Here is a 23,298-nt window from a genome sequence, read left to right as displayed (position 1 = left end):
TACTAAGGTGGTGGAATATGGTGATAGGTTTCACCTCGCATCTGAAGTGAAGATCATTCCCTGGATGCTGGATGGATCATTTAACCAGTGGAGGCTAGTGGAATTCCTCAATCTTCAGTTGGCTTGTCAGCTGATAAATACTTCTGACTCTTCTAGGAGGACTGAAAAATACCCAACTCCTTTTCTGTTTTCAAAGCTCACTTCTCAAATCTCCATCTTGAAATTTTTCAAAGATGTGCCTAAGCTGGAAAAAAGTCTTAGCCAACCAGAAAGGGAGTCCAGTAACATAGTCAACTCTATGCTCTTTCTTGTTTTGTTTGCTTAAGTTCAGCACTGTGGGCAAAACAGAAACAGAGCCTAACTAGGAACCTACCAAAGAGATGCTAGTGTGTGAAACCATGGATTACAATGTCTGATTTCTTACACTGATAAAGATTCGTTTTAGTATATTATGATGGAAACAACATTGAATTACAGCCACTTACTTTTGGCTATTTCATATCTGATCAAAGGTATGACTAGATGGCAGCTAAAGGTCCTGATAATTGCAAAATTCTCTGACCCCAAGGTAAAATTCATATTCCAATAATTCAGTCTCCATGAGTTTTCAAATGACTACATTTTTATTTACTTTTGCTTGTTTTTTAATTAAAGAAAGTATAGTTGATTTACAATGTTATATTAGTTTCAGTGGTACAACTTAATGATTTAATATTTTTATAGATGATATTCTATTTAAAGTAATTATAAAATATTGGTTATATTCCTGTTCCTTGACTGCTTGTGAAGGAAGTTACATTCCGTCCCTAGTGAAGTTCAAACAAGATTCAAGAAGCACATGGTTAATTTGGTTAGAGAGGATACTGACAACAAACATTAAAGAAATCATCTATTTCTTGGAGAGTGTATTGGAGTTCTCCAGAGAAACAGAAACATACATGTGATGAATGTATATAATGGATATGTGAGTGTATATATACACAGATAAAATGTATATCTTTATACAAGATATGTATATACACACACACACACATTTATATATAACGTGTAGGTATATCTTGAGTGTGTGTTTATACAGAGACAGAGAGAGATTTATTCTTAAAAACTGGCTTATGTGACTGAGTCTGAAATCTACAGAACAGACCAACAGGCTAGAAATTCAGCGTGATGAGGCAGTCTTAAGTCAATCCTATAAAACGGCTGGCTGGAACCTCAGGCAGGGTTTCTATGTTGAAGCCTGAAAAATTTCTTCTTCAAGAAATGTCACTCTTTGCTTTTAAGGCCTCTAACTGATTGGATGAAACTCACCCACATTATGGAAGGTGATTTGCTTTACTCCGAATCTACTGATTTATATGCTAATTACAACAACATCTGGATTGGTGTTTGACAAACAACTGGAAATCATGGCTGAGCCAAGTGGAAACACTAAAGTTAATCATTACAGATGGTTACCAAGGCATTAAACAATATCTGCAAATCAGGTATCACCAGGCGTTAAACAGTGTTAGCAAACAATGCCTTCATCAGAAAATCGTGATTATTTGTCACTCTACTATGTTCTCCTTTTGTTGGTTTAGTATTTGTTTCCATAATATTGATGATATAGAATTTTTGGAAATCTCAGTATCTTTGAGTCACCTGCATCAAGTCATGTTTAATGTCACAAGCTTTAAAACCTCAACAGCACTTACAGAGAAAAAAAATTAAGAGGCTCTTGGCACAAGTGTTTTGCAAAAGTAAAGCACCATATGGGAAAGACATCCATCTTATTTACAAATACAAGAGGGAATGTTTTAAAATATTCACAAACCAGTGCTATTCAATATAAACTAAATCTATATATACTCTAAACCTCATCATAATGTCTTTACTTACCAAAAAGTACAAATTAATTTCCCATAATACTGAAATGTTTATTATAATAGTTTAAGAACTCTAGACTTTGAAATATGAAAGCTATGAATCTTTGTTACATAGGAAGACATATTTGTTAAGATGTGCTTGTTCACTTAAAGTTGTAAACTATATTTGCCATTTGCCGTAGAATGTGAATTTTCCCTCGCTATGCTTGTGATTATTCAGATCTAAACTATGACATCACTGGATTAGCTATCATTCCCTCACTTCAGCAGGTGAGAGTCCTGGAGACTTCTTTGAAACTAAAAACATACAGGAAAGTATTCCTAGTTCTTTTTTTAAAAGCAGGTAAAATAGATTAGACAGTCTAATGACTAATTATTGAACGCAACGTAGAACCTCAATTTTCTCTCTTAATAAAATAACAATAGTGAAAAACACGCAACAAGCATTTTACATGGGCCAGACATTGCGCTAAGCATTACACATGGGGAATAAGTTCTCCTATTTGATTCACAGTAGTTCTGTAATAATTTATATCCTCTTACAGATGAGCAGAGACTACATATCATCTTAGCTTTATCTGAGTCTACACTCTTTTTATTTTTTAATTTTTAGTTTTTTTATTTTTTGTGTATATATATTTTTTATTGAAGTATAGTCAGTTTACAATGCGTCAGTGTCTGGTATACAGCCTAATGCTTCAGTCATAGATGAACATACATATATTCATTTTCATACTCTTTTATACCATAAGTTAGCACAAGATATTGAATATAAGCCAGAAGGAGAAAGAAAAATACCATATGATATCACTTATATGTGGAATCCAAAAAAAAAAAAGCCAAATGAACTTATGTACAAAACAGAAACAGACTCACAGACATAGAAAATAAACTTATGGTTACCAGGAGGGAAGGGGTGGGAAAGGATGAATTGGGAGTTCAAGATTTGCAGATACTAATAGATATAAAACAGATTTAAAAGAAAGTTCATACTGTATAGCACAGGGAACTATATTCAATATCTTGTAGTAACTTATGTTGAATCTACATCCTTAATCGTACTGCTTCAGTAATAAGAAAGATGGATAAGATGGCTGAGAGTGTAGAGAGTAAAAGATTAGAGGAAGGATAAACAATGAAGAAATATTAGAAGAACAAAGGGAGAAATTTTGGAATAATTAGGGTTGGAGTGTGCTCAGGACCTACTTTTGGTTCCAGTTATCCAATTCTGTTGAAACTAAACTTTAATTAGACTGTTACCTGTGTATGATTGAACCAAATCAGAAAAATCCATACCTAAAATCTACTACAAATTCATGACCCCCTAGGCTTCCATGATACCAAAAATGTTCTACATTACTTAAAAGAAAAAAACAAAATCTTCCATCCTGATTCTCTACCATTTTACAAATCCTTGAATCCTTCCTTAATAACTTCCTCTTCTTTTGATTCAACTGAACTCCAAAGAGTTGAACTTCAGATCCATCTCAAGTAACAGTTCTCATGAAGGCTTTCTAGCTTTTCTGACAAGATTCCCTTGGTTCAAATATAGTTGTCAACTTCACACTATTTTGAGTCAACCCTGAAAATTATTTTAATTTCTAATTTGCATGCCATGCAAAAAATGCTTTATAAACATACAAAGTCATAAAGAAGCAAGTTCAGGACTCCTAATTGTCAAAAGCAAGGTCATATAGGAGAGGCCATAGACACAAACACTAAGAAGTTGAGAAAATTTAGTTCAAAAAGTATTTTTAGGTAAAGAGAGATCAAAGAAAAGGATTTGGAATAGCACAGAAGTTAGATGGGAAAGAAAGAAAGTAGAAGGTGCAGTATGTATCAAACAACAACAAAAGCAACCGTATGCCAGGAATTTTACATCGACAAACTAATTCAATTAATTTAACAAACAAGAAATGCATGTCATTATCATTCTCATTTTCCAGATGTAGAAGCAGAGACAAAAAAAAAAATTTAGCAACTTATGTAAGGGCACTTTTATAAGTAATGGAATTAAGATTCAAGTTCAGGTTTGTTTTACTCTAAAATTAGTCTTTTCATTTACTCATTCATTCTATTCATTTCTTATGAGTTTCTTACACAGAATGGGTATTTTATTCATTGTGAGCAGATGAGTTGATCCAGAGATAACATAAACAAATGAATGTTTAATGAATAACATCTGAATTATTAGTATCAAATCCATTCCCAAATTCTCCCAAATTCTGACTCTGTCAGGAGCTAGAAATAGATTTCTGGATGACAAGAACTGTATTCTGACCTTACGTTGAATTTGGATTCTGCTTCTTTGAGATAACACTTAGGTCTTAAATGGAACAGCTAGCACAAAAGAAAGATCTTTTCTCAGCACATTTCTCAAGTTGTACTCATTGCTTTATCTCGCAAGGGATGGGGAGAAACTATTTATTGTTTGGACTTTAAAAAAAAATCTTGCTTGGGGCTCCAAGTTTTGATAGAGACCAAGAATGGAAAAAAGAAAAAAAAAAAAAAGAGAGAGAGATAATGGAGAATCTAACTATAACAATGATTTCAATATCTGGGGCACCTGGCTTGCATATCCTCCAGAAATTCTATATCTCACAGCTACATGGTATTCTTTGGGGGAAGCAGGATCAATGTATTTTCACACCAAAGAAAACTGACTAAAGACACACAGAACACACTAAAATAAATATAGGCACTTGAACCTGATTTTTGTGCTAAGTTAAGCAAACCATGGTAAAATAAGCTGAAATCTTTCTATTCCTTTGTGACATCCTAGAAAGAGATGATCCAGAAAGTAGGAAAAATAAAATGTGTTCTGAGAAAGGGAGAGGAAGAGAAGGGGAGAGGTGGGAGGGAAGAGAGAGAGAGAGAGAAAGAGGATTTCAGAAGTAACAATTTGCAGATTTCTTGTAGTAGCATTGCTTGTTGGTGAATTAAAAAGCTTTTGTTAGTGATAAATGATGGCTTTTGAAGGTCTAATTTCTTGGAAATTGACAGGCAGCTCCTGAGTTAGGAGACGTGAAATTTCCTTAGTAATCAAGTGCTTTAAAATTAGTTGTTTGAGAGCTTAGAAATGTGTCATGCTGACTTGTAGACCTCTGAACACAGATTGTTGAGAATAAAATGAACTGACCTCTCCTGGAGAAAACAGTAGGACTGTCAAGGAAGCCACATTCATCACTAGTGGTAGGAAACATCCCAGATCCACAGCCCCAAGCTCACAGTCTCATCTTCTGGATAGACAAATGAGGAAGGCACTCCTAAGTGGGCACAGCATGGCTGGAAGTTTCCCTGGTGGCCAGAAGAAACTTGGTAGACACTGGGCATAGGGAGTCACTCAGTTCTTGAGAAACAAGGACCCCCACCTCTTTTGACAATAATGACCTCACTATAACTTGATTATGTCTCTAAAGACTTTATTTTTACAATACAGCCATATTATGAGGTATTGAAGTTAATACTTCAACCTATGAATTTTGGAGGGCACAGTTCAAGTCATAAGCAGAGACAAGTAGTCATTAAAAGTAGAAAAAGAGGCATTGTACAAAGTTGATCAGCTATAGTTTCCCAATTTCAGCTTTCTTTGGGTTTAGTGAGGAATTGGAGTGAATTTTCCCCTTTATAAAGACATCATCAGGGGTGGTATACAAAGAAAACATCCTGGTAAAGTCCTCTGGGGTCTTACTAATCAGTTATCTAATTAAAATAAAATTAATTTTCCCCTGCAGAGACATGGCTGAATATGTTTTATTCATTTCCTTAAGAGACACGGATCATTCCTTTCTCATTTATAGAATGAAGGTGGCTGTTTTCACGGCCAGTAATGCAATAATCACCATGCAACACAGCAGGGCCCCCTGCCACCTCCCACTCTCTGCCATCTCACATTGACAAGATACCTTGCTCTTTTGTTTCTGTTTCCTGAGGTGCCAGGCAGCAAAATCTCAGTTCATGAAGCAATAATCACATATTTTCAACTGTCAAACTGTAAAAATAATCAAGTCAATACTGAGTGCCTGTATTCATCTTTTTAATAAATGCTACTGAAAGTCCTCTGCAAACCAGACACTGAGAAAAGGACATTATCCTTCTCATCTAGGTCCTTCCAGTCTGGTGGATTAAGATGTGATGTACAAAGCTGAAGATTCCTAAAGCACCCTGCAGGAAACAGATTAATGCTGTGGAAGTCAGATGTGGACAGTCATGAGCACAGGTTCACCAGGGTCCCAGCTGCAAATCATCTTGAAACTGTTTACTTTCATGAAAAAGGCATTCCTGCACTGAGGTTTCAACATTTAAAATGGGAGCTGGAAATTTTTCATTCAATGATTTCCAATCTAAAATTAAACCAAATAGCAATACAGCTAATTGCATTTCAAGCATTTTAAGAGAAATGAGCAGAAATGTTTAACTACTCTTGAAAATAAACACAGAGAAGCATCCATTTTCCTCCATCCATGAAACAAATAGAAATATTTCCTTGAGAGTGTCACCAGTTCAGAAAGCTAAGCCAAGATGGATGGCAAATGAAATAGAAAGGGGAGAAAAGAGAGAATGGGGAGGAGAAAAAGGAGAAATTAAGAGATGGATGGAAATGAGAGAGAAAGGGAAGTTAGAGAAGGAAAGATAAAAGAAGAGACAGAGCACGTGAGCACAACAGGAAGCCATTCAGTTAGGAAGTCATTCATCACTGGCTTCGAGCTGCTGACTAGTCCCGTAAAGGTTTAAAGCAGTGCTTTCTCCACAGGATTGTAGCTGTCATGCTGTTATTTTTAATCAACGGTATTCTTTGAAATTCCAAGTTTCTCATTTAATCAGAAACATTTTACTCTTTTGCCAAAGAATGGCTCAGACGATAAAAATGTACTTAAGAGTTTTATAGCTGGGATTCTTAAATTTGATTCCTCAGCACCACATGGGAAGTGTTTTATTTATTTGAGCAGAGATTTACATATATTCCTTCCTAATTGCCAGGCCATGCTCTGGATATTTTGCACGCATTTCCTCCTTTAATGCCCATAGTAATCCAACGAAGGAGGTACTATTATTCCCACGTCGCAGATGAGAAAAGCTGGGCAAGAAGTGCTCGGGTCAATGGCACAAATAACCGTGCTGAAAAAGCAGGGCCAGAGTCTGCATCCCAGGGTTCTGACAGCAGAGTGTGCTTTATTGTCTGCCTTACGTTGTTCCTTAATGGCAGTGGAGGTTCCCTCCCCAGAGCAACTCGTTGTGCTGGTGGGACTCTGAGATCTATGTTTTAATTCACTAGAGTTCAAAATCTTGAGTGATGAAACATACCCCATTCCACAGTGCCCTGAGATTACCTTATGTGTTCGTCTTAAATTCCAAGTCTTTAAAAATCAATCAAATCCTGGTATGAAGATAAGTTTAAAAGTCAATATCGAGAAAGATCACAGGACAGAAAGAAGGAACCCTGTGCCTAACAGTTTCCTGGGAATAAATGGGCTGAACTAAGGTTGCAGCCCTCTAACCACTCTTATCAAGACCTTAGTCTACTCTGACACCAGCAAATGTTGCCAGAACCAAATTTTAGCGTCATAGAATTTAACGATGAAATGGTATAATGAATAAACTGAGTTAAACAATTTACACCTCAAGTTAAGCAAGAAAACCAAAACCAAAACCCTAGATTAAAAGTTTCCCAGGTGTCAGAGCTCTCTCCAGTTGTCTCCAACAGACATTGGGATCTCATTGCCTCTGCCATGTCTGTGCTTCCAACCATCCACCCACTGCCATGTTCAACCAACTGAGCACAATAAAACAAGTTCACTCCAGAGATAACTGGGCTCCATTCCAGTCTAGAGCTCCTGCCTAATTACAAGGGTGAACAAACCCAGGAAACAAAGAAACCTCAAGTATCCTCTATTTTGAAGCCTCTGAAAATCCAGAAGCACCTTGGAATAAACTCTTCCTCTTTAGCATCCTTTGTTCTGCTCTCCCCTCCATGTAGTCCTTATGCTTATCCACCCCCAACCTGCCTACCCCCACCTCTGGAGATGAAGATCAAGGAGCAGAAAGCTCACTCAACCCTAGGTTACCTTCCAGTGGTTAGATGAACAAATGCAGAGAGAATGCAAAGCTGCCTTCTGTGAAGCTACTCACCATGCCTTCAACCAGCAGAGATTTTGGGTAAAGAGAAATGAGGCAGGGGATGGTGACACCCCAAGATCAGCAAGAGTCCAAACCTTTACAAAGCAGCAGGAGAGGAAAAGTGCTCACACACACGTCTCCTTCTTGTTCTCTTTCCCCCATCTCACTGCTTCCCACTAGTCCAAAACTTGATACCAGCTGATAAATCCAAGCCCATGGGTCTTACCCAACCCATAACTTCTAGTGGAAAAACTTCGAAATCTGCTAATAGATATTGTCAACCCTCACTCAGCTACCCAGTCAAAGAAAGAACAAACAAAAAGGAGCTAATATTCACAGAGCCTCTTACACTCTTTATTTCATTTAAGATATCTGCTGTCTAACTTCTCATTACAGTCAATAGACATATATTCATGGAATGCCTACTATATGCCAAAGATTGCTTTAGTCTCACTCATATATTCACATGCCATTCATATGACTTTTAACTAAAACATCCTTTTTATTCTGCCTCCCAATTGTAGCTATCATAGTCCGTCAAAACTGCTGTTCTTCTTGTCCGTATTTATAGTGAATCATTAGTAGTCACCATGAGGCCATCACGGTGTCACTGGGTAGTGACAGGCAGCCTTTGTTTAATCCCTAAGATGCTGCATCTTGCAGGATGGATATTAATGCTACCAAATCCATCTTCAACATTCCCAAATACAGCATCTGTCACAGCTATTATATTTGTGCAGTGGCAAGAAGAAGGGGTACAGCATATTATTAGCAGGAACTGCCCATTACAATAGAATGATGATGTTATAAACAGAAAACAGATTTCCTTTTCGCTCTTTTTAATGTTATGCTTTGTATTCTTGGAAAGACAATTCCTGTACAAAAGTGGTTGCACTTGTCATGCATGTAGTATGATTTTAGATGTCTATGAGCATCTCTTATGGCCTCCTGGCTAGATGTTAAACCTTTAACTTAACAATGATAGTACAGTCAAATCACACGTGGAGCAACCTGGAAAGGAATCAATCACCTGGGCTTTTTAAAAATTATGAATTTATTTTTAGGTTGGTTCGTGGACATTACTGATTTAAGTCTTTGCCCAGTATATAAAAACCAACTCAAATTCTTCTGGCATATAGAGCATTTTAAATCAGAGGATCACAGAAGTGAGGTGGTCCAGTTGAGTTGTAATTTGTCTCATAACTGATGTTTTATATTCTAATTCATCAACACAGATGCATGATATTTTCCTATTAAATGTGGAAGACTATCCTTCAAGTACACAGGGGAATTTGTTCTCACAATTGCCTTAAACTCCAAAGTCTATCGCTCACTGCTCTGTTGATGATAGAGACATTAACTAGCACAACAAAACAGTAGTGCAGGCTTGCTGACTACTGGTGACTGAAATTAAGGAGTGGTTGGAGTGGTTGGGAGTTAGAGGAAGCCCACCCTGGAGGCATGGAGCAGCTTGTATCCAGTTCCAAGCAACAGCAAGCAAAACAGCCCGGTGTCACCAGATTTTCAGAAATTTTGAAAGGCACAAATCCACATTTTATGTGAATTCTTTTGATTTTCAAATATTAGCAACTAATCTGGAGTTTAATAAAAATCCTATGGAGACCTGTAGTTTGCAATAAACAAACCTATGTGGGCTGGATTTGATAGAGAAGCTGAGATTTTGTGATCTATTATTTCAACAGCTATCACTGATGACCACATTGATGTCAGGAGGGTTAGAGAGGTCATTGCAGCTTGGCAGGACAGCCAGAAGGATCTGTCACTATAGACACATTTTGCTGACTTCATTATTTTTATAAAGACGGGTCCTGCCTTGAGTTGGCCATAAGCCACTCTTGTGATAAGGCAACTATTTTCAAGAAATTGTTTGGAAAACAGAGATTTCAGAAAGGTGTGGCCTTCACAGCATTGCATGGACTAGGACTTTTATCCCGGTGGCTGGGAGCCCATAGGAAAAAAATTTAGAATTTTTAAAGATCGTGAGATTAAGTTTTTGTTTAAAATCTAATAAACTTATCATACAGCAAAATTTGAGATGAATGAAGCAGAACTAGCATTTTTTGTTTCTTTTGCCTGATATATCCTTTACTTTTCCCTTTTCTGTTTCCTTATATTTAAGAAGAACTATTTTAAATAGAAAATAGTTTTGATTTTCAGTCTAGTCTGAAATTCTGAGTCTTTTTTATGGATGATTTTGTCGTGTTTGATTTAATTGTTGGTAAGTCAGATTCTACTTACATATTTACTGTTTTGTTGCTATTTGATGCATCTTTTATGGTCCTTTTTGTCCCCTTTCATGCTTTAGAAGGGGCTAAGAAAATGGTTTAATGCTATAATTTTACTTTTTCAATATATTTGCTAAGCTTTTAATTTTTAAGCAATTTCTTGAGATTTTAACAATCATCCTTAATTACTGTTTACTCCTACCTATATACTGAGACTCATTTTATTAGTATTGTGCACAATGAGTATTTAGACAAAATTTACTTATATTTCAGTCCTCTTTTTCCCCTCCTGCAATTCCAAGTTCTCCTCTGAGATTATTGGTTTTTTTTAAACTGGAGAAAATGCTTCAGTTTTCATTTTAGTTCAGATTTGCCTGAAATGGAAATCTCTATAAAAAGAAGATATTTGGATATTTAACAGTGGAAAAATAATCTTAAAGAAGTAAAGTAGCGGAAAAGTATGTTTTGCTGTAAAAAAGAAAACTATATGAAAGAATCTGAAGGTAAAAATATCCGAAGGTACTGCTTGATTGGAGTTGTTCCAGAAGAGCAAGCTCTATAGAACATTTTAAATATAGGTGACAAAAAGAACAATGTAGATATGAAAAATCATAAACGACACTGATACTGAATATTTTAACTTAAATTACACAGAGATGGAAAACCCCATAAAGTCACTACTTATATCCTCTTGCCTCTAAAAGACTCCTCTTTGAGTCTTTTCACATATGCTCAAAGTGGTGTACCCTGAGTCTCTGTTAGACGTCCTTTGTCATTTTGCCTCCAAACACTTGTCCTGGTTCTCTCTGTGATCCACCATATTTCTTGTTCAATTTATCTGACCTATCTTCCCCTTTCCAAAGAATTTGAGAAGATACTGTGTAATAAAATATATAAAAATTATTTTATAAATTTAGGGAAAGAAGATCATTGGTGACAAATAGGATGTCTCTGTTCCACTGACAAAGAAAAAATTTACTTTGTCTTAATCCCTGCTCTTACAATTAAGCACCAATCACCAGCCAAAATATAGAGTCAAATGCACAAAGAATCCTGGCCAAGGAGAAAAATAGGGGATTTCCTGGTCATGATGAGATGGCATTAATGACATATAGTCATAGAATTTCTGACATTGGAATAGGTCATTAGCTTAGCGCTTTAACAACAAGGTGAATTCACTCATAAATATGAAATGAAAGGAATTTTTCATCTGCAATTACAGAAAATACTGTGAATTACACATTTGGAAATGAAAGATTACAAGCATGAGAAAGGTAAGTCTGTAGAATGCCACACCCACGGCTGAAAGTATAAAAACACCCCAGTCCAGGAGGTGACATTAAACCTCAGAATCTTCTCATTGTCACTCATTTGAACTCACACCTCCTGTCACCATGTCCTACAACTGCTGCTCTGGAAGCTTCTCCTCCCGCTCCCTTGGGGACCCACTGCTCTACCCAGGCTCCGGCTGTGGCTCCTCCTACCCCAGCAACCTGGTCTACACCACTGACTGCTGCTCTCCCAGCACCTGCCAGCAGGACTCCTCTCTTTACAGCGGCTGTCAGGAGACCTGTTCTAAGCCTATCAGGTGCCAGACGTCTTATGTGGTATCCAGCCCCTGCCAGACATCCTGCTACCGCCCAAGGACCTCCATGCTCTGCAGTCCCTTCCAGAAAACTTACGCTAGGTCTCCAGGCTCTGGGTCCGGAAGAGGCTGCTCCCTGGGCGCTGGGTCCAGAAGCTGCTACTCACTGGGCTTTGGGTCCCATGGCTGCAGACCCCTGGGCTGTGGAGTCTGTGGCTTCCCTCCCCTGAGCCATGGATTCGGTTTCTACCTTCCAACCTACTTTGCCCCTAGGAGCTGCCAATCATCCTGTTACAGACCAACCTGTCGGTCTGGCTTCTATTGATCAGCTTGTTGAGAATTCAGATGCTTTGAGCAATATGTCTAACCTCTAAACAGAGCATTTATCAACTTCATGATCTTCAGGGGTAAAGAAGCTCTGATCAACTGCTCTTCACCTTTTGTCCAGTCATAAAATACTGGCCAAAACTCTGTAACATATACTAAGCTCAATGTTCTCAATGTTTAATATTACTGGATGAATTAATGGAATGAATATAATCTAATAAAATCATTTATTCTGGCTTCCAAATATGCTGCTAATTTTGTTATTAGTTTTAACTGGCTAAGTTTTGGTGTTTCCTTTTTTTTTTTTTTTTTTTGCGGGGTGGGGAATGTATTTAGGTTAAAGTTTACTACACTTCTGAGAGCAAACTTTAGAAACCTACTATCGGTAGCTTTGAACTAATTTATTTTGGGCTTTTAATGTGCCCTTCTTCAACACTGCTGTTTTCTGAAATCCTTATACCACATGCATAGACTTTACATGGATGATCATCTCAGGAGCAGCATAGAGCACATCTCCTTCAAAGGGTGTGGGGAGTTGATGTTTGCTGACTGAGAGAGAAAAACAAGGAACTTGGAAATTACAACTGTGTGGGGAAAATTTTTAGGTTATATGAAAGTTTTGTACATTAGTTTAAAGAGCTTTCTTTGAGTCAGTCAGTGTTGGGTAGTAAAAAGAACCATATCCCTTTGTCTCACTGAGGACTTTTGTACGTAATTAATTTCTCCATTGGTGTAAGAAGGAAGCCAATTAACTTTGGTAAGAATTAATTAGGTTCATGAGATGTAGATTTTCACCTTATATCCAAGATGCAAATAAATGAGGCTGGAAAAAACAAGACTTTCATATCATCAGAAATTATTGTTCCATTTATATCTCAACATGCATTTGCATGCCGCTTGTTCTTCTGTTTTATGTTGCCATTCTGATATCCATAGGTCAAATATTTCAGAAGACAATATAGTTCTAAGGGAGGTAACATGCTGATAAAGTCTAAAGCTAATAACAAAAAGACAGTACCTTTATACAGAGATGAAGAGCAATATTCGAAGAGTTTTCCTATTTGTGACTTTTCAGATCACTAAAGAATCATGAGAAACACACATTTTATGAACTACTTATTTGATACCTAAGGAAGTAAAGACTCAAATTGGATCTAGAGTTCGCTATAGGTCCCAGTCTTAAAATGAAACCAAGATTCAAGATTTTATGACAGATGGGGACTAATATAAGAAGTGAAGACACAAGCAGCGTGGGAGAGAATAAGAATTTTGAGAGGATGAAATGAAATGAACAAAGCAGAGAGGTACAAAGGTACTTGCATTCATGGAATTATTGGGGATCAAGTTATAATTCATATGCCTTAGTAATGGAAAACCAATTTAGTGATGTATAATAGGTATCTTTCACTTCATTATTTGGATATCTTGAGTTTGGGATCACATTAATCAGGATTCATCTCCTCTCAGTCATACTGTTGAAATGGCTTTCTGCTTGGTTACTTTCACTCTATTGTCTATCTGTTCAAACATTCCTAAATACTTTATAAAATAAAGTTTTTGTCAAAGATTGTGTAAAATAGTGTATTGTTATATTTTCTTATTTTATATAAAATACATATTTGTGTTAAATATATAACATAAAAATACAAAAAATATAATAAACAGTTAAATCTTTTATATCCCCTACTACTAATAAAGAAACAGAGCATCTGGTAGGCTTTTTTGGGTTCTGGAACAAACATACTCCCCACGTAGAAATACCTCTGTGGCCTACATACACAGCTCCCTCTATGCCAAGAACAGAAAAGGCTTCTGCTGGTCTAGGTTCAGATGCAAGCAGCCCCATTGGTTGGGCTAGACAATCTGGCAGACCATATGGTGTTGGTGGCATTTGTGGTGTGGGAAGAAAAATAAAATAAAATAAAACTGCAATGTGGAGTTTATGGCAAACTTCAGTGGGAGAATCACAATGCAAGCAAATCAAGTTGTAAAACTGGGTCTTATAACCTGCAGTGGAAAATTAATCTACCTTTGAAAACTGAGATGCTTGGACACTATCTGGGCCTTGTAAAGACACAAAATGCGACCATGGGACAAGTGACCATGCATCTCTATCTGTCCATCATACAGGTACGTTCTGCTGAAACGTCCAAGTCATAAAGTCAGGGAGACTCAGCAGCAATCCATTGTAGGATGGAAGTAGCTTATACAGGCGTGAACATAGGCAGAACAGGAAATCAGGCTACGTGAGCAGGAAGGAGCCCAGACCCCCATGTCACTGCCCAGGACTGCACCACCAGCACCCCTTTCTCAGATCACATGTGTGGTCACATTCGGTGCCTCAAATGACCGGCTGAATGAGGAGGGAGACAGACCATGCTAAGCTTGCAGATGGATTGGCTCATTGCATGGATGTCTTTAAACACTGTGGTGAGAAAAAACATTTTCTCTATGGGCAGAATTTTATGCCCAGCACCTGACTATCTACTTTGTATAAAAGAAAAAAATGGCCCCAGTTGGTGATATGTCTAGGTCCCTGGACAGTGGCAATTGACCTGACCAGCTAGTTAGAGACGTGGAAGGGAAAGTATTAGGATTTGAAACAATGAAATCTGGTCTAGAGACACGTGGATGGACATATATATGTAGGTGGATTCAAAGTGTGAAGATCTTTGTATTTCTTCTTAAGGCCTACCAGAATGCATCCACCATGGAAGAGGAAGTGAAAAATCAAGTAGACCAAATGAGCCTGCCAGTTGATGCTAGAGAGCGTTTGCCAGCAGCCCCTGCAGTGCTGGCAAGATGAGCATGTGAGTAAGTGACCACAGAAGCTATGAATGGGCCCAATAGCACAAGTTCCCACTTACAAGTCAGATATTGTTAATGTCACAGCAAATGTCCAGTCTGTCAGCAACAGAGGGTGATGCTAAACTCCCAGGACGGTGTTATCCCTCAAGAAGGCCAACTGGTCACTTGGATGCAAGTTGAGCGTGGCCCCCTTCTGCTCTGAAAGAACCAGTGGTTCATCCTCAGACACATAGCTATCTGTCTTCTTCCCATGCTTACCTCAACAGCACCATTATTCAAGAGCTAATGAAAAACTTGATCCAGCAGCACGGAGTTCCTCACCACGTGGCATCCAATCAGGAAATCCACTTCATAGTAGAGGCAGCAAGAAGGGGGATCTGCAGATTAAGTCAAAAACCATAGGACCCTGAAGATACCTGCCTGATAGTGCATTCGACAGTCCCACTGACAGCAAAGCTGAAGTGTCAGCATGGAGATAATACCCTCAGAAGACTAGGTTCAAAATATACACTCACTATCATTCCCAGTGACCCACTTAAGAGCTCTGTGCTTCCTATTTCTGCAACTGGAATTTCCAAGGATGGAAGCCCTGTTCCCAGAGACAGGCTTGCTGAGGGACACATCAAGGACCTCACTGAACTACAGTGATGGCTGTTAGCTGAGCACTTTGGGTTTTTGTTTCAGGGACCAACCGGCCAAAAAAGCAAACAAACAACAACAACAACAAAAGAGTTACCATCTATCTAAGGGTAGATGATCCTGATAGCAGAAAATGTTAGGATTGCTGTGACACAGTGAGCGTGGGAGGGACTATGTGTGGAGCTCAGCTGATCTACTTGGATGGCTCTCGAATCCTCCTGCCCAGTGACAGACTTGATTTGCCATATGCAGTAACTCCAGCAAGAAAAAGGGTTACCAGGGTTCACACTCCTCAAGAATAAGATCACGGGTTAATATCACCAGAAAATCCCCTGCGACCAACAGAGGTGGTAACTGAGGGTGAGGCAGATGTGTAACGGACTGTGAAGGAGGGAGATAATGATCACCAGCTGTAGCTCCAAGATCACGTGCAGTGACAGGTCTGTGCTTCATCCCACTGACCTCACTCACAAATTTCCCCTCAGGAAGAGAGACCTACCAGAGAATCTCTCTCCGGATGAGTTGACTCTCAAGGTGCGAATGGAGGACAGTAACAGGTTCAGATATGCACTGGAACTCATATCACGCCACTTCAGAAAAGGAATAGCTGTCCAGCTGTGACAAGTGAGGTTAGCTGACAGCCTTTTCTGTTGGCTTCCTTTGGATCTGCCTTAGATTTTAAGCCAAATCAGTTGTTTTTTTCTTTTTTTTCCCACGGCAGCCCCTTGTCAGTGACTGAGCAAGGTAGTGGTATGGCTTTGTTTCTTTCACAGATGCTACTCTCTTACAAACTTCTTGTTCTTCTGTTCCTGTCTCAGTGCCTGCTTCTTAGAGAATCCAACTAGCAAATATTCTCTCTAGTCTTTCTTAAAATGTAATGTTCCTTCTAAGATTATTTTCCTTCAGCCTGAAGAATTTCTGTGTTTATTTCAGTCTAAGTTTACCTGATATAATTAACCCACTGGAAATTAGCACTCAGATACTGTATTATTCAAAGGAAAAACTAAACTGGAGAACACAGTGAGAAAAGAAAAATACTTTATAGTTTTGAAAGAATTTACAGGAAAGAAACTGACTTTGAAAATGCACAGAAATCATTCACAGTCGGAGCAGAAGAGCAGCTGATTTGTTCTGGGATGCAGACCTCAGGTCCTTTTAAAATTTGTAAACATTTTTATGATGCAAATAAAAATATATGAAAATGCATAAACTATATTCACTTTCAAACAGTGTTTTTTAAAAGGCATTTAGATCCATAGTCTCAAAGCAAGTAGAAGAGTTACCTGAAATTCCTGTCTTTTCATTCCTTTTCTCAGTTTCCCACATTGTCACCATTATCCCCACTCCCTCTCCCAATGGCCCAAATCAACCTCTTCTTGTGAGTCTAACACAATTCAGTCTTCTTGAGTCATTTCGTCTTTCAATGTTTGCCTGGTTCCTTTCCGTTTCTAGCCATTGCTGTTTGTTATTTTTCGTCCCTCCCTTGGATGTGAGAAGCACTATGATAATATGTGATAGATGGAAAATAATTTTGAAGACCATGAATCAGTAGTGACAAGTAGAATCAATCATTAGAAGCATCCTTATAAAAAAACAAAGCCACACCACTGATCACTTGACTCAGTAGAAAAATGACAGAAAAAAATCCCAGAGCAAAGCAGGAGTGTACATGGAGTCATGGCCAGGGAGTAAAGAATGGGTTTTCCTCGCCTAGATGGGATGAAGATGACTGACAAATGGTTCTAGAATTTCTGTATAGGAATAAACACTGGCTTTGTGTTGTCATAAATTATAGTACTCATAAATACAATAGTTAGGAAGCTAGTCAACTGCAAGAGATTTATGAATTACACTATGCAGGAGAGGGTGTGCAAAATATGAGAGAATTGCACCAGTGCTGTACCTTACCAATTGACAAGAATGTGTAAATTACTCCATCCATGAGATAACCTTAGACTTTGGAACCATTTCACTGTCACTCATTTGAACTCACATCTCCTGTTAACGTGTCCTACAACTGATGCTCTGGAAACTTCTCCTCCCGCTCCCCTGGAGGCCAGATGCACTACCCAGGCTCCTCCTGTGGCTCCTCCTACCCCAGCAACCTGGTCTGCACCACGGACCTCTGCTCTCCCAGCACCTGCCAGCTGAGCTCCTCTCTCTACAGAGGCTGTCAGGAGACCTGCTGTGAGCCCACCAGGTGCCATGTGATGTCCAGTCCCTGCCAGACATTCTGCTACTGCCAGAGGACCTCCCTGCTCTGCAGTCCTGCCAGTCAATTTATATCGTGTCCTGGGTTTTGGGTCCAGAAGTGGCTTCTTTTTGGCTATGGATCTAGGAGCCTCTACTTACAGGACTGTCGCTCCATGGCTTCAGATCCTTGGCTTGGAATCTGGATTCCCTACCTTGGGCTACGTACCCACTTTCTGTCATCCAACCTACTTTGCTGCTAGGAGCCTTTAACCGTCTTGTAACCAACCCATCTGTTTCTGGTTTCTACTGATCAACTTGTTGAGTTCTAGTACTTTTTAAGTAATGTCATCAAAATGCCTACTCAAAGTTCTGTCATGCTCACTATTTCCATTGGCAAATCACATCTTATTATACAGTGCTTCCTACCTCCAATAGAGGGATGAAAAATAACACATAATGAGCAATGAGTAGAAACAGAAAGGAACAGGCTAAGAGACGGACTCCTGAATCCGATGAATTTAGTGATTTAATCCAAAAGAATGAGTGTAATATCAGCATTACTGAAAGAATTTACATTTATTTCCTGCCCAAAATGGATAAAAAGTTAAGGGATTATAAACCAATAAACTAATCCAATCTGACATTGAAATATCTTTACATTATGGCTTATACATTATTGACCAGACTTTGTACTGAGTTAGATTTGGCAGGAAGAATGAAAACTCAATGTGTACATTTTGGAAGTTTAAAAAGTTATAGATTTGATCTAATTTCTCTGGACGATGGACATTTTTCTCATTCAAACCATAGTCACTGGACATCCATGTTTTGAAGTTCTAGAGTTTTACAAATAGAAGTCTCAGGATCAGGATAAACTTTGATTTTCTCAAAGAACATCGGTCTTATCTGTGTGGACTTAGGGAACTGTAACTGTGAGGTTGACAGATTTGTAGGGAATTTCTTGAACAAGAGTAACATTTAGAGTCACATGATTAGGATAATAAATGGAAGAAAAACTAAATGAAAGACTAATTTAAAAATACACATGAACCCTAAATAAATTCGAATGAGCTTATCCAATATGTATTGTTAAAAACAACCAGATTCATGCTTCTAATGGTGAGTTTCTAATGTAATTCATTTTTCTGTATGTATGAGAAGATACAGACAGTGATTTTTTAGTGGGAAGGGTAAAGCTTCAGAATATCAGTGATTCCACTTTAACGCTTCCCTAAAGCCAAACTAAATATAGATGAAAACAATCCCTTTATATCAATAAACCTGACTATTTCATTTGGATCTCAGCATAAAGTTGGAGACACTATATGTTTAGTTTTTTTGGTAACAATCTCAGCTTTCACAAGCCACATATTTAACAAAAAACCATATGAGATTAAGAGAAATTGGTACTGAGAAATAAAAGTGAATTACAAAATTACATTATCCCTGAATAGTACTAATAACAAGGTTTAAAGAACATCCTATTAATTATTTCTTTAGGTCCTCAAATAGACTTGTGACAAAGATATATATTTAAAATTCAAGTTATTCTAAATAGGAGGAAATTGATATTTAAAGCAAATCAGAGAATTTCCCAGTTATGACAACCAAAACTGTCTCTCTAGATATTGCCAAATACTTCCTAGAGGACAAAAGGCAAACTCCCCCCTGGTTGAGAACCATTTATCTAAATTAATTCATGGGAAAAAAGGAGATGAAAAATAGAGAACAGCATTTAAGAGAATCTGGATCTCAGTGAAAAGATCGAGCATACTTGTGCTTTTGAAACTCTGAAAACAGAAAAGAGAGAGAATGGAGGAGAATATATATTTGGGGAGAAAATGTTAAGAATGTTCTAAAACGAAGTCCAAAAGTGCTGCAAACTGAAAGTTGGGTAATACAGAAACTCTGACCTCTGACACCCACCCACACCTAACTCTCATGAACATCTGCTGAATCTAAGTTCCCTGAGGAAGAAAGCAGACTATCTGTTAAAAAAAAATAGCGCTGAAATACGAATTATCTACAAAGATAATTGAACGAAATAGTCAAAATTCTGAAAGAACACAGATTTCATACTGGAGTACTATGTTCAGAAAATGCTTGCTTCAAAACTGAAGCAAATAAATCAAGAGAATGTCTCATCAGCAGACTGACAGTAAATATATGTTGAAAGTTGTCTGTTACTGAGAAGGAAAATATATTTACCAAACAACAGGAAAATGTCTCACGTTAGGCTACGAGCTGCACTTTTCTCCCATTCTTAAGAATGTTACTCTCTTAGTCATGAAACCTCACCACTGGATATATTTACCACTTTCTGGGATGTAAATGACTCCTAGTCTACACTGGGTAAATATAATAGAAATATTTTCTAGATAACAAATAGACAAGACACCATCTGCTGGCATCAATCTTCATATCCCAAGTCATAACTTCTGATGCCTGCCTTCTCATTAAGATGATTAATCAAAGTTGACTCCTCCGGATGGTTAGTAAGTTAAAAAGCAACTCCCATAAAATAATTAGGTGGGTGGAAAAAGTAGGATCTAAAAATACATCATGGTTCCACAAACCACAGACCTGAAAAAAATAAGATAGAAAATGGAAATGAGGATCTGCAAACATGTTTGGAAGCCATTAGTTCCACAGCTCAGAGTCAACATTTTAATTTAAAATCCCCCAATATTTTAAAATGTGGATAAATAATTCTCTTTTTGGAAAACATAATCTATGGAAGTATACATTGCACCAATATAATACATGGGTTGCATTTTGCAATGGTCTGAGAAGAAGGAGTTCCTGAGGAAAACGCACTGATTTCAGTGTTTTGCTAGAGAATGACCTTTCTCTACACTCATCAATTCTTATTTTGTTCCATCAAGGCTACTTTGAAAAAGGGTTTGGCGAAGAAAGAAAATGGGGGACATACATACAGGATATCATATTGAGTAGAATATTTTCCCTACTTGGTTGGCAAGAAGGAATAAGATTCAGATTCTAACTTGGGACATTAGTAAATAAATGATTTGCAAATGCGTTTTGGAAAAGTCATTTCCTTACTTTGCTTTCTCGAGGAGCCCTGTGCTATGTTGCTTTTCCAATTTGAATGTTACTGTCATTACCATTTTTGAAGAACCAACTTTGGGCCGTGTTATACTCTATACAAGCAGTTTTTTACTCTTATATTGATTTCTACCTTAAACTTGTTTCTTCTTTCTGTTTTCTTTTGTCTTAACTTGTTATCTCTTATTCTAACTTCTTGATCTTCAGCCTTTCTTCTCATCAAATATATGCACTTAATGCACAAAATTCTCTCGAATCACTGAATTGGTTGAAATCTTTAAGTTTTGGTTTTTTATCTTCAATATCATTTAGATCAAGGAGTTTTTTACTGTCCATGTTATCTAAGTGAGATAGGCTGGAACCTGGGACCTGGGACCCTTTGCTGCATACTTACACCTGGGCAGATGTCTCCCGACCAACAGAATACAAAGACATTATAAGGGACTAAAAATAGCCACACACATGTGCAGTTGCTGCAAAGTTGAACAAGATAAAAACAAACAAAAAGAAACAAAAAACCCAACTGCCACTTCCGAGGTGTCAGGACCAAAAGCAGGGCACTGCACAAGATCCCTGCCCACAGCATCACCACGGGGGTGGGCAGACCAACTAAGCACCCCTCCCCCCCTACCCAGGGGTTTGCTTTTATCCTCACCCATTTAAGGCTTGGCTCACCTCCCCTCAGGGAGCGAACAAGGGAGCCTGTCACTTGTTTTCACTCCCTCGTGCTGCAGCAAGAATCCCAGTAAAGCCTTGCCAGAATTTCTCATCAATTTCTATTGATTAAAGAGTCCAAGAACCCGAGTTGGTAACATAAGGAAGAGGGAGGATGTTTGACAATAAGGGAGAAAAATGTAGGAGAGAATGTGATGGGGCTGCAGTGCCTAACTGGGGCTTCCAAAGGAGCAAGATGTCTGGATAAATTGTAAATATGTTTAGTAAAAAGGCAAAAATCTATTTTAAAATTCATAAATTTCATCCATTTGGAACCACTTTGATTTGAATAATATTTAAATTCAACAAATTACAGATTTAAAATAAGGTAGAGGGAAAATTGATGCATCATTCTGTCCTCTGTTGTTTACTTCTTTTACTCATCTTAGTAGACTCTGCTCTGATTTCCCTCTGATGGGCTCAAATTGGTCTCCATTTATAACTTTGTTCCAATTTACTGTTCTTGTATCTCACTTCCAAATACTCATCCAGGGTTCACTCTGTTCTTAGCCTTCCTCCACTCGATTTGTAATATTTTGGGCTTTCTCCATTGGATATGAGGTCTCTGCATTAATATTTAATACTTGGAGATTAATTCTGGAGAACAAAAATGAAGGGTCACAAGAAGGCTCAATCTTTAGAAGACTTTTAGAGCCATGCCTCTAACTAAAAAAAAAAAAAAAAAGATGATACCATTGTTAGACCAGGCAGATAGCTAGATACCAGCAGAGAAAGGGGGACACAGGACAAATGGCGGGAATTGGGCAGAAAGGAGGGACACAGGCCAAATGCAGGAAACCATGCATCACATAAGAACCAGGGGTGCCTGAGCAGAGAAAGAAAAGCAGGAACCTCTGGGCTGACAAGTGGTCACAACATTTGGAGTGACAAATGTCCTGGAGGCCAACAAAGAAACGTGGGAAAAGGGAGGAATCTCCAGTGTCTGAATGTAACTTTTTGATCATTATACTCTCTTTTCAATAAAATTAGCCTTGCAGATGAGAAGTACCCATCATGCACCAACACCATGACACTTCCAATCCAGACAAAACAAGGACAAAACTCCCTCCTCCCTTTGGGAAGGTGGAGCTGGCATGAAAATCAGGGAATATGACCCCAAACCCTTCCTACCCCAATGAATATTCCACCCATTCATTTTTATATCCAATGTAACCAACTTGCCAAAGAAACTCAGGGCAGCTACTCAGCTGAGCCTGCCTGCTCTCCCCTTGAGAGTGCACTATCCATCCCTTAATAAATCCTCACTTTACTTTCTCAGCCTCTGGGTCTTGTCTCTGAATTCTTTCTGGGATGGGACAAGAACCTGGACACTGGTTACATCTACCAGCAACACCATTTCAATCTCCACCCTTAGAAGGAATGCATACCCAAGCAAAGCCAGAATCAGATTCACACACAGCGTATACCAGGAAGAAAAGGAGGGACATTCCTGGTTGTGATGGGATGGTCATTAATGCAAAATTGTCATAGCACTAGTGACATAAGAGTAGTTTACTGGCTTTGTGTTATAACAGAAATTATTATAGCGCCCATAAATGTAATACGCGTGAAACCATGCAGCCGCAATTACAGAAATGATGATTGAGGTAATACTACGCAAATGAGGGAGTAGAAATGTAGGAATGATGGCCTTGTAGCTGTTAACACCTATTGCTGAGAGTATATAAATGCCACAGTCTAGGAGGTAGAAACAAACTTAAGACATTCTTAGTGTAAT

At 38.2% G+C, this 23,298-nt stretch overlaps 1 protein-coding gene and 1 pseudogene across 1 annotated transcript; both read left to right on the top strand.

The window, feature by feature from the left end:
* Positions 1–11,575: 11,575 nt before the first annotated feature.
* LOC105070258 (keratin-associated protein 13-1-like) lies at positions 11,576–12,399 on the top strand. Its single transcript, XM_010956602.3, has one exon. It carries the CDS (start codon positions 11,623–11,625, stop codon positions 12,136–12,138), a length of 516 nt encoding a protein of 171 aa, XP_010954904.1. The 5' UTR covers positions 11,576–11,622; the 3' UTR covers positions 12,139–12,399.
* A 1,829-nt stretch (positions 12,400–14,228) lies between these two features.
* On the top strand, positions 14,229–18,050 carry LOC123617304 (keratin-associated protein 13-3-like; annotated as a pseudogene).
* Positions 18,051–23,298: the final 5,248 nt, after the last annotated feature.

This window comes from Camelus bactrianus, chromosome 1, assembly GCF_048773025.1.
Source record: "Camelus bactrianus isolate YW-2024 breed Bactrian camel chromosome 1, ASM4877302v1, whole genome shotgun sequence".
Taxonomy (NCBI): Eukaryota; Metazoa; Chordata; class Mammalia; order Artiodactyla; family Camelidae; genus Camelus; species Camelus bactrianus.
The sequence above is the reverse complement of the archived record's forward strand: the minus strand, read 5'-3'. Positions and strand labels throughout refer to the sequence as shown.